General features: G+C 42.4%; 1 protein-coding gene across 2 annotated transcripts in view; it reads left to right on the top strand.

The window, feature by feature from the left end:
• ZNF335 (zinc finger protein 335) overlaps positions 1-12952 on the top strand; it is a 260110-nt gene that overhangs the window by 115773 nt on the left and 131385 nt on the right. For both annotated transcript variants that reach the window (XM_069243523.1, XM_069243522.1), the window contains one exon: positions 7053-7161. In XM_069243523.1, the coding sequence (XP_069099624.1) occupies positions 7053-7161 (109 nt within the window). The remainder of the gene's footprint in view (positions 1-7052; positions 7162-12952) is intronic.

The following is a 12952-nucleotide window of genomic DNA, read 5'->3' as shown; positions in this document are numbered from 1 at the left end:
GCAGTTCAGTTAGCCACAAGCACTTTCAGTTTGCTGTTCTCCCTTTCGGCCCTACTAGCGCCCTCTAGGGTGTTCACCATGGTGTTGGCAGTGGTCGCAGCTCATCTACAGAGGTCAGAAATTTCAGTCTTCTCCTACCTTGGTGACTGGCTGTTAAAGGCGAGCTTGCCCCAGAGCAGTTGTCATCCAACTTCAGATTACGGCAAACCTCCTGCACTTGCTGGGGTTCACCATCAACAGTCACACCTGACCCCCTATCAGACACTTGCTTTCATTAGAACGTTTCTGGACTCAGTGCAGTTCCGGGCCTATCTTCCAGAGTGGCGAGTCCAGGATATTCAGGCTCGGACTCCAATGTTTTAGCCTTTTCCTAGATTTCGGTGAGACCGACTCTGAGGCTGTTGGTTCGCATGGCATCCTGCATCCTGCTAGTGACACAAGTCCACTGGCATATAGGGATCTGCAGTGGGACCTTAAGGCCCAGTCAGTGCAGCATGAAGGGAATCTCTGACATGGTCCTGATCTCGGAGGTAACTTCAAAAACCTGCAGTGGTTGCTAACGAAGCACGATAGAGTTAGTAGGAGAGCCATCTCCCCTCCACCACCAAATCTAATGGAGTGACAGATGTATCACTCCTGGGCTTGGGGCGGCCATCTGGAAGAGGTGGAGAACAGTGGACTCTGGTCTCTGGTGGAGTCTGAGCTCCATATCAACCTGTTTAGAGCCTTTTCTCATTCGATCAAGGGGAGGCTGGTATAGGTGTTCATGGACAACACCACCATCATGTGATACTGCAACAAGCAGGGTGCGGTAGGGCATGGCCCCTGTGGTAAGAGTCCATGCATCTCTAGACATGGCTGGAACATCAGAGCATTTCCTTGGTAGTTCAACATTTGGCGGGCTCTCTGATCACCAAAACGGACAAACTCAGTGAAAGATGCCTTGGGGATTATAAATTACATCTCCATCTGAGGTGGTGCAAGTTCTCTTCAACAGTGGAGAGAGCCTTGATTACATCTGGTCATCAACGCTTAGCATATACAATGTCAGCAGTTTTGCCTGCTGGAGTTTCCAGGACGACTCTAGCTCAAAGATGCTTTTCATCTCGAGTAGAGCTCTGGACTTCTGAATGCCTTTCTGCCAATACCACTCCTGCCTAGAGTTCTCAAAAAGATCAGGAATAAACAGGCCAAGTAACTCTTGTGGCTTTGGATTGGGCACAGAGAGTCTGGTATCTTGAACTGTTGAGCGTGAGCATTGGTCCTCTTCAGGTTGCGTTATTGGGAGGATTTTCTGTCACAGCAACAGAGCAGGTTTCTGCACCCAAACCTGAGCATGCTCCATCTATATGCGTGTAGATTGAGGGGTGACAGTTGATGGTTTTTGACCTTCCACCCGAAGTCTGTGATGATATTCCCCCAGCGTCCACCAAGTCGGTACTCCCCTGCCATTGGCATATGTTTGTACCATGGTGTGCTTCCCACAACGTTGATCCCCTATCTGCATCTTTATAATAGGTTCTATTGTTTGCACTATCTTTGGTCCAGTAGGGTTCTGCTATGGGCACTGTCAAAGGGTATCTTTCTACAGTTTATGCATTCTTAAGGTTGCCAGACCAATCTTCACTTTTTAAACCCCCTGTTGTACCCAGTTCCCTTAACGGTCTTCAACTCTTTTCTGCTTGTGCCATTTTCTTAAGGCTCATTGGGACCTCAACCTTGTTCTCACTTTCCTGATGTGTGCACCATTCAAACCTTTGCACTGCCCTCTTCGGCTGCTGACCATTAAAACTTCCTTTTTAATAGCCATTACATTGGCCAAAAGGGTCAGTGAGGTACAGGCCTTCACTTAACACCCTCCATACACCTCCTTTTACCCGGACATATTGGTCCTCAGAACATGTACCTCCTTCCTTCCGAAGGTCATCACTCCCTTCCATGTAAACCAGAGCATTATGCTGCCCACCTTCTGCTGCCAAAAAAAGAGAAGGCTGGGCAGAAGCGGACCATCTTGCAGTGGATCGTCCTATGCACTAAGATATGCTATGAACCGGCCAAGAAAGAACCCCTGATGACTTGCAGGCTCACTCCATTAGGGCCATGTCTGCAGCTCCTGTGTTAGTGGGCAGCGTTCCTCTACATCTGTCAGTTGGCAACGTGGGCATGCCTGCACACGTTCACAAAACATTACTGCCTGGACAGTGAGGTCCCTTGTGAAGAGTTTGCTTCAAATTTGAACATGTTTTCCATGGTATACAAATATTCACACAATGTTATCCAAATCATTTTAGTACACCAATGTTCAACCATAAAACAAGAGAGCGAGAAGTAGGCATTCCACAAGAAAAGTAATATTGAACAAATTTTGAAAGAATGCTAGTTTTTCTTGCATACTCAAACAGTACTAATGATTCTTTGGGTTGGATGTTTATACAAAGCATATTATTCATATTGTACCAAAAATCATGCTATGCTGGAAAAGGAAAGAACACATGTAGCCAATCCCCTAAAGCATTAGTTTGGCACCTACAGCAATGATCTGATACTGCATGGTTTAGCTTGTATAGGGGGCTAGGTGTGTAATAGGCCAGCCAGATTGAGAGTAATGACATTAATTTAAAATTATCTGCCTGTAAGACTTGATATCTTGTAGATAAAATAATATGCCATTCCTCTGGCATTATTCTTCAATTGTTGATTTCATTGAATGTTCTCTAAAGAATTGGGAATCATCAAATAATTCAATTTGTGGTGTAGAACCCTATACCAGTTCCTAACCCCCCAATAATTCATTCTTAACCTGTAGCTCCATGACCTTTTTGGAACATTCATTCACAATTTAAGATTTTGTTTTGAAAAAGCAACCGGTCTGCAAGCCGACCTCCATCCACATTTTCAGTGATTGATTCGAAAAAATATACCTGCCTAAAAAGAACCCTTTTCTATTCCACTTCTCGAATATATTATTGTTTATTTCCAACCTGAAGTATTTACGCTTCTTTAAAGTAAAAAAAGGATGACAACTTGGAATTCTATACTCTTCAAAAAGAGTCTAGTATGGCACTGATTGGTATCATGTTTTTTGGAAGCCTTGCTGGTTTTGGAAAAGCCGGTAGATCAATTAGTGATTCATTTACTTTTAGTAAGAAACAAATACATCATAGAATTCTCCCTCATGAGTAATTTGGGCAAATTATCTAAAAGACAGTAACCTCAGAACTGGGGCAAGACTAAACACCCCACCCCAGCTCTTTATTTAATTTAAGAATTGGAAATCAAACTCTAAGATGCTTAATATCCCAGATACAGTTATGTAAAAGTGAATATTTTTCTTGAAAATATGGACAATTAATCTTAATTTGAGCAGCGACAAATAAAAATAATGGCAGAATCAACTTTTTGATGAGGGGAAAAACAGCCTATTAATGAAAATGGTAAGGAGGGCCATTGATTAAATAGATGCTGAACCTTTTTAAGCATAGCTGTATAATTCAGTTAAAACAAATCCAAAAAGTTGAGGTAATAAAGATTTGTAGATAGCAAATCGTTGAAAGTTTGGGGAGGTCACATTCTTCAGCATTAAACAATAAAACTTTTGACTTTGAGTGATTGATCTTGTGAACTCCCTACTGCGGTGAACTATTCTTTCTAAGGTCCCTACAGTAATACTTTTCTCCACTCTTTAATGCAAAATCATATTATCTGCAAACAGTTTTAGTTTAAACATCTGCTTCAATGGCTGGAAGATCAAGGGGTCACTATGCAATTTTGCTACGAGGAACTTGATTGAAAAAGTAAACAGTATAGGCAAATTTGGGCACCCCTAATGGATACCCCATCTCATTGCCACAGAACGCATCTCCTTGGTGGTAATAACAATTTTAGCTACTGCATCCTTTTATACATTTTCATTTTGAGGGGGATTATCTTGTTTCATAAAGCTAACTACTATAGCATTTGTGTAAGAAGAAGGTATGGGTATTCCCAACAATTCCTCTTGGGTACCGGAGTAGCGTGCTACTCGCCGAAAAGCACTTCGACTCCTCGTCAGGGGTAGTAAGCACTATATAAATACAAATACAAAAACGAAAAATATTTGGAAAAAAAGAGTTTTGTTAAAAAAAAAAAAGGTGCTAATTCTGAATAAAATACCTTATACACCTCTGTTGGGATTCCATCTCTACCACATGCCTTTCTGTTAGCTAACAACATAAGCGACATCTCTATCTCTTTGACAGTAACTTTTTCTATGAAACGTTTTTTGGGCCTGCTACAAGTTTAAGAAATCATTGGAACTAAGAAATTGTTCCACATTTCTCTGAGAGATCTGAGCTAGCATCTGATGCAACTCTTTCTGAGGTATTCTGTCTCACACCTCAATTCAACACCTAAACTGATGAAATCGAAAACACGAAGTCACTGTAGTCTCCCATCCCAACTCCTTAACGTCAATCACTCACTCTCCTCAGGGCTGTACGGACCACCAGCACACACAGTATCTAGGTGTCAGGGCTGGTCAAGCAACAGCATGTATCCCTGCTTCACTTTGCCCCCTCCCTTACTACAGGGGTCAATCCATTACAAGGTGGTATGGGGGTGGGAGGGTCAGCACAGTGTCGTAGGGTCTCCAGCTGCAAGCAGTTATTCGTGCTCCCTCCCCTCTGCATGGTGAGCTGCTCAATACTTTTGCTCCCGCTGCACATGAGCAGTGCAAAATACCATGTCGCTTTGACAAGTTAGCCCCAAAGGCCATTTCCTCACCTTCTCTGAGCTGATATCACCCGACAGAGCCAGGTGGGGGAACTGGAAAGTTACTCACAGCTGCTATGTCCGGCTCCGCAGCATCCTTGCTACCACTACAACCTCTCTCCCACATGCTTTTGCATTAGTCAGCAACATAAGCAACGTCTCTACCGCTTTTATTGTACCATTTTCTGCGGCATCATTTACTGGACTCCTGCAAGTTCAGGCATATCAGTGGAACGAAGGAATTGCTCAACATTTCTCTGAGATATCTGATCTGACACACAATACAATTCTTTATAATGTTGAAGAAAAATGTTATTGAGATCTTTGCTCTCAGTCCTCAAATCAACACCTGAGCTAAGGCAATCCAAAACACACAGGACCACACGTAGCAAGCTTTTTGCACGTTGCAAAAAGCACATCGCAATGCACAAACCCGTTTTGCGACTCGCAATTAGGAAGGGGTGTTCCCTTCCTAATTGCGAGTCGCAGTGCAATGTAGGATTGATTTGTGACCGCGAACGCGGTCGCAAACCAATCGCATTTTGCACCCTTTTCAAATAGGTGGTAACCCATTCGCATGGGACACCTTCCCCGTTGTGAATGGCACTGTTAACATTTGTTCAGAACAGGCAGTGGTCCGTAGGACCACTGCCTGCTTTGAAAAAATTAAACGAAAACATTTAATTTTTCGTTTTTGTAATGCATCTCATTTTCCTTTAAGGAAAACGGGCTGCATTACAAAAGAAAACTGCTTTATTGAAAACCAGTCAGACATGGTGGTCTGCTGTCCGCAGCAGGCCACCATCCTTGTGAGGGTCGCCATTCGCAAGGGGGTCGTAAATTGCGACCCACCTCACAATTATTCATGAGGTGGGCATTTGCCACCCCCTTGCGAATCGCAGATGGTGTCAGGGACACCATCCAACATTCGGATTTGCAGCTCACAAATTGCGAGTCGCTTTGACTCGCAATTTGCGGGTCGCAATTCTGAACGTTGCTAAGTCACTGTAGTCTCTCATCCCTACTGCTTCACACCAATCACTCACCTCAGGACTCTACAATCGCTTGGCTCACAAAGTATCCGGGTGTCAGGGCTGATCAGGCAACAGTATATTCCAGGTTCACTTTGCCCCTTCTCTTAATTCAGGGGTCGATTTATTACAAGGTGGTATAGGAGGGGGTTCAGCACAGCGTTGTGGTATAGCCAGCCGTAATCATTTCTTCGCGCTCTGACACCAGCACCGAGCTGCATGGTGAGTTGCTCAATACTTTTGCTCCCACTCTACAAGAGCTGTGCAAAATACTGTGTCTCGTTGACAAGTTAGCCTGGGAGCTCCAAACGACCTGAAGTACCCCAAGGCCACCTCCTCACTTTCCCTGACCCGATATCCAGCAACCGAACCATGTAGGGTATCATGACAGTTACTCACTGCCGCTATTCATGGATCCACCTTGTCTCTGCTACCGCTGAACATCATAATTGCAGCTGGTATGCTCATTCATGTAAACTCTGAAATTGAGCGAAGGGTCCTCTGAACGACGAAACTAGCAGCTGTTTATGCGGGATTGGGGCCGCCCCACAGGAAACTAAGGAAGACTCATAGAGAGGCACTTGTATGTAGGATATCAACAGATTTGGAAAAGACAAAGGTATATGGGCTGGACTTAACTTAGGAGATCTCCATTATCATATTCCTTCCCATTTCAGTAGCTTATTACTTTTCTTGCAGTCAGCTTGTTCACCTCAAACAGAGAGGATTTTAAACTCTCTGATGGTAAATCTGTTTTGTCTACTTCGTATATTTTGTTTTGCTGAGAGAGTCTACAGGACCTACCTTCAAATCCTATTTTATTCCTTCTTTGCACTTACTTCTGCCTCTTGTGTCTCTTTTTTCTCTACTCACATTTCCCTCCTACTGTTTTAATCTCTCTCTCATAATTACCTTAACCCATGTTCTTTTTCTTCTATGCCCCACCTTCTTTTTTACTGTTTTTGCTATCTAATGTCTCATTCTTTGTCTTAAACCTTTCGTTTCTTTCTCCTTCTCGTTCCTATCTTGTTTCTACTTTGCTGCAGTCTGTCAGTGTTTCTCACTCTCCCCACTTTTTCACAATTTATTTTGTTTCTTTATCTAGTCCCTTGCATGTTACCCTTTTGTTTCTTCTTGTTGTCTCTAAGCAGCGTTCCTGCTCTTTTACCTGTTATTCTGTTCTTCTTGATTTTCTTCTCCTAAAATTCAAAGATTCTGTGTAAGCGTTTGTTAAAGTGTCTTTCAGCGTTAATTCTCTCCATTTGTTTGCAGGTCACCTCTGGAAACATTACGTACCATACCTTTCAAACTCTGCCTTCCAGCGAATCTCAAGAACTGTCTGAAGACTCACTAGGAACTGCCACAATTATTTATGAACAAGGTAAGAGTATTAGATATGCAAGTAGTGTAATAGACTATATATTCACAGATAACAGTGGTTGTTTCATCCTATCTGTGAGATTGGGTCAATCCTTCTCTTCCTAAACTCCCTTTGGCACTAGTGTCATTTTATCCATGGACCATTTTAATTTGTCAACATTAGATTAACATAACGCTGTTCTTCATCATCTTTATTTTCCGTAACAGATTAAGACTGCAATCATAAACCAGGATTTGTATTCCTTTGCGTGTGTGTGTCAAAAGGTGGCTTTTTACGGGGCAGAGATTAAATCTTACAATTCACTCCAGCACTGTAAATTGAGAGGGATGGTGAAGCTTGCAGAGATTAAATCAGAGATGCCAAGATTGTGTTATAGCTTAAGGTCCTACACATATACCACATAAAGACATCTCCCCCATGCCATTTTCTTATCAAATAAATGTGAAAAAAGTTATTTTCCTTCACATTATTTTGAAAAACTGACATAGTCACGACCCTCCCAGACCTACGTTAGACAGCCTTGCTAGATTCCCTAGACACTTCATCTTCATCCTTTAAAATACATCCAGAGGTTGAAATTACTTGGAAACAACCTCATACTTTGGAAAGGACTACACTGGAGGCAGTGTTGCCAAGATCAGATTATAAATCTTCATAAGTGTTCATGCCACCCATTACTTGGTCCTGGGACCCCTTATGTGGGCCACTGTTAACTAAAGGAATCAAATATTGATAATTGTTGTGTTTTCTGGTGCATAGAACAGTATGAATAATGTATTTTACACCTGGGCACATTCAATGGAACATGTATTCACTATATTTCTTCAAATATAGAGCTTCTTGAACCATACAACTTGTTAAATGTATAATTCCAACACTGTTCCAAAGTGAACATTTCTCGTCCCAGAAGGATCTTACTCCAAGTTGGTTTAAGTAAGCCTCCAGGGTGTTGGGACATGGCGTGAAAGCCGTGGAACCAGATTATTCATTTATTAGGCCATTCATTGCAACTGAAGAACCCATCTAATAGCAAATTTAAAAAAACTGAGCTTTCATGGTCAGTGATTGGTGAAGCACACCACATTTGAGCAAATATGTCCCTGAACCAAATTCAAACTAAGAACAGATTACTTTTCACTGTACTATCCTTAGTCCTGTAGTAGCAAAATACAGTCTCTGTGTAGACAGCCAAGATGTTCCCCATTCTGCTTGAAAGAGGAATTATTCAAAAATCGTTGTTTCTCAAATCCTCTTCAGATTGCAAAATTGCAGACTTTCTGCACAGCACCTAGTTGGGAAAAGCTTTAAGTTGCAGACTTTTGAATCCACGCCAGCTGATACATGTTTGTCTTTACTGATGCTAAAAAAGGTTTTCCCTCCTTTCAGGGAAACTTCTCTTACTCCAGCTACTGCTCCACCTTACACCTTGCAAAAGAAGATGAAGGCCTCTTTTAGGGTGTCTGAGATGCCTAGAGACCTGATTGGCAGGATTTGTGAAATTTGTAGCTCTATTACACCAAGTAGTAAATAGTCTTTGTTCCCCCATTTTGGATCTGTAGATGGGCTTCAAAAGTTTGGGTGTCTGAGCAAGGGACTTCATTGTTGCACTTCATATTTTGAGGAACGCAAATGCGTTGGTCCACATGACAAGTTATAAAAGAGGTCTGAGAAACAAAATGAGGGGAAATGTTTGACTTTCTCTTTAAGGATTGAACATGATGTTTTGCTGTATCTTACATTTTAGAAAATAGAATGGAGTAATACAGCGTTTCTCAAACTGGGTCACGGCCCACTGGTAGGACACCAGCCGGTTTATGATCGGTCACAAAAGAGTAATAAATAAAAAATCCTTTACTTTTTGTATTTGTTGTGCTTCAAAGACATAGGTCAAATGTCAGGCTATGTCTTCAAATAGCTGTTTATTCTTTTAATATGGGGATTGGTGTTTACTTTTCTTTCTGTGACTACAACATAGTAGGGGTTTTTAAGTGAACTTTAAGGATAATGTGTTGGAGTACAAGGAGTGTGGAAGGAAAGGCTGAAGGGTGTAATTTTTTTAGATACCTTCAAATTAACTGTACACATATTTTAGAATATATCAGCAGTCAGGAAAGCAAAAACAAAGCAATTTATTTTAAACTCTAAAATTGTGACGGAAACAAACACTCGCAAGTTTTCCAAAGCGAGACTCAGGGAGCAGCTGCCAGTATTTGTTCCTGCTTTTTTTGTTTACTTCACAAAGCTATTTCAACAGAGTATGTGCTCACTATACATGATCATACACAATTATCCCACTTGTATATAACTTTGGATCCGAGGAACCAGGTTAAAGTCTCTGAGTTTGATTAAAATAAAATTCATATAACATAACAAATATATACACATCCCTTAATGCACCACCGGCCTTGGTTTAACACAAAAGTGAATATGAGGTCTTACTCTATAGTCTCCTGCAGAAGGTTTTTTTTCAAATTTGCTAAAAACCCTGGTATCAACACCAAGATTTTCAGAACCCTTGTGATTTTAGTAAACATACGCCAAAGGCTAGCACCCCACTCTGAAAAGTGCTACAGTTCTACTGCAGTACACCATCTGCAATGTGTATGGGCAGGTCAATATCTTTGTCACAGTCCTATAAAGACATATCGATGGGTATGGTCAAGTTTGTGGCATTTCCTAACAACTGCTTTTAGAGAGAAATGCAAAAGTTGTAAAGTTTATGTTATTATGGTAATTAATAGCATTTTGAAAACATGTTGACTATTAGATTAAAAAGCCTACCAGTCTCATGTCCGCTAAAGCTAGCTGGGTTCCAAAAGTTTTAAAAATTGGATTGTTGTTTTAAAAGGTTTGGGAAGCACTGGAATAGAGGCAGAGATCGAAGCTACAGGAGCCATCTCAGCTCTTCAATGAAGTAAAGGAAATCTCAGCTACCACTTAAAAGGGAAGTTACCAACAACCACATTTTCAAGGTTGGCTCTATCGTACACACCCACACCACAGTACCCCTCCACCTCCACTGATAGCCTCACCTGGCTGACATTGCCAGGTTCTAAGTTTTTATGAAATAAACTTCAGAAAGATTCCCACTACATGTAACAAGCAGGGACATGGACTGCTTCTTATATGATTTACGGGTCCTGCCAGAAAATCGATTAAAGCCATGCCAATCATAGATCACCACTGGCAAAAAGGATTAGAGCTAGTGGAAAAACGAAGAGCAAAAACTGCAGTATTCCTGCAACTTGACACAAAGAGCAGGTTACTAAACAATACCCTGTCATGCCTAATTGTACACCTCAATAATGCGGACAAATCAGAATAGGTCATTGAACTCAGGTACTCTCTTTGGTTCTTGTTAAGTTTGGACAATGGATTAGAAAGAGAGTGTCTTCAGTGGCAGTCATATTAATCGTAGAGTGGACAAAATATCTATTTTAAGGAAATGTAGCCGCCACATGTGGTCTGATGTGGCACCTTACATTAATCTCTTGTTAGAAGACAAAAACAGAAAGACAAGGGAATTAATGAGAGCGTACCCCCTCAAAAAACGAACAAAGCTGCACTAGCAAGTCCACTCCAAAATCTGTCAAAGTTCAACGTGCGCCTACTGAAACAACTGATGGGAGTGACGTTGCCTTGTGCATGTCTGTTTCTCTTTTGACACCTAAGAATTCTACCAGAACAGGAAGAACTGGACAGACAATGGGCACAGATGTCTGGCTCATCAGTGACCAAATTCATGTCACACTGAGATGGAAAAATGCTTTCTTGTGGAAGGGTTTGCAAAGAACACTAGTGTATGACTTTTGTTTCTCCCACCTCATATCAAATTAATTGTAAGCAAGATGCTTCAGTGCTAGGGAGCTCATTTTCACGAGTTGATATACAGAGGGATGTGATCCGGTAAGGAGACAAATGTACTCAGTAATATGTTGAACTGAGGGCCATCACAAGATTCTACAGTCTTTCCTACCCTGAATACGACATTGATGGTGATCCGGGCCGACAATGCAACCTTGATGTTCTCCAGTATTGGATCTTTCATAGATTCACATGCTTGAATCATCCCCGTCGTCGAGGTGGGAGCCTCACGGTAAACTTAAATACATAAAGCAGTAAGTCAGTAAAAGTAAAACCAGTAGGCCCTAGTAGGCTTCATAGGGTATTTTTACAGTCTATCCACTTTGTTTTGTGAAAAAGACCCAAAATCAGTATCAACCAATCAGGATTCAGCCCCTCCCAAACACTCCCAACAGAGGCTGAATTCCCTCAGATTTTCTACTGCACGATTTTCTACCGCACGTCGCTCAGTTTTTTCCTTATTTCTGACTGAAGATTGTTTTTTCTCTCAGGAAACTAGCCACAGCTTCACTATGTCTGAAAAGACAAAGAAGGGTCTGTTCAGAGACTGTGACAATTGTGGGAAGAAGAGACTGCATGTTGATGACCCCCACAAGAAGTGTATCTACTGCCTCCATCCAGACCACAAGGTGAGAGACTGCAAAATCTGTCGCACCTTTAGTCAAAAAACCCTTAAAGACCGTGAGGGTAGACTTCTCTTATGGCTGCAAAAGCAAAAAGCCATGGAACATCCTTCCTCAGATGACAGTGAACCGTCATGACATACTTCTCGCCCTCATAAAAGAACAGGTGAGAGAAGTAGAGGGTCTGATGAACCACCTAGGAAGGTGCCCAAAAAGACAAAACAAGTCTCTACTGAAGCGAAAAAGGATGTTTCCCACTCAGAGACATTTAAACATTTGCCAAAAAAGGTTCATTCAGAACCTACGACGCCTTTGCACCGAAAAAGCACCTAAAAAAAGCCATCTCTGTCTCTGTCACCACAGAAAGAGCCAGAAAAACTATTTTCGGTGAAAAAACAACCGTCGACGACCACCCCGTCGACGACGGTGTTGACGACAGTATCGTCGACGTTCACAACACCGGTCGCACCGATGATTATGACGTCGTCGCCGTTATCATCGACGACGATAATTACGTCAACATTTTTTAAGAAAGCTTTGTCGGCAACCACATCGTCGACAGCGGAGGCCTCCTGGGTTCACCAATCAACTAGGGCACTCCCATCTACGAAGCACCTCTCAATGAGGTTTAAAAAGGCACTGCCGACGACGGCACCTATAGAAGATACGTCGGCGAAACGACCGTCGTCTATAAAGGGCCCGTCGACGAAGGAGCCATCGATGAAGGATCCGTCGACAAGGATCCGTTAGCAAAGACGGCGTCAATGTCTGAACCGTCGACGAGAGATCCGTCGACGAGAGATCCGTCGACGAGGGATCCGTCGACGAGGGATCCGTCGACGAGGGGACCGTCGACGAAGGAACCGTCGACGAGGGAACCGTCGACGATTATATCGTCAACACAACTAACAGTGTACAAGCCATCCACCTACCTGGATACTTCGCCACACCATTCCTCATACCATCAGGACGACTCTACCAGATTCTTACCCCTTTCACTTATTGATATGGGTGACAAGGCATCCAATATTCTGGCAATGCATACCTCGCCAAGTAAAGTGTTGCCATATCCACCACAACATCTTTTTGAGGATGAGGACGATGATGCATACTCTCAAAACGATGGAATGTTTGGGGCAGCTAGTAGCCCGTCCCAACTCAATGTCAAATGCCAAGAGTTTGATGAAGAGGAGGATCAACATTACCAGCCTAGTTACGCCTCAACATCTTATCCACAGGCAGAACAACCATCGCCCCTCGCTATGCCTAGCACACTGGTAGCAGATCTACAGTATATGTTGAAG

This window comes from Pleurodeles waltl, chromosome 7 (genome assembly GCF_031143425.1).
Source record: "Pleurodeles waltl isolate 20211129_DDA chromosome 7, aPleWal1.hap1.20221129, whole genome shotgun sequence".
NCBI lineage: Eukaryota > Metazoa > Chordata > Amphibia > Caudata > Salamandridae > Pleurodeles > Pleurodeles waltl.
Note: the sequence above shows the minus strand (reverse complement) of the source record. Positions and strands in the feature narration are given on the sequence as shown.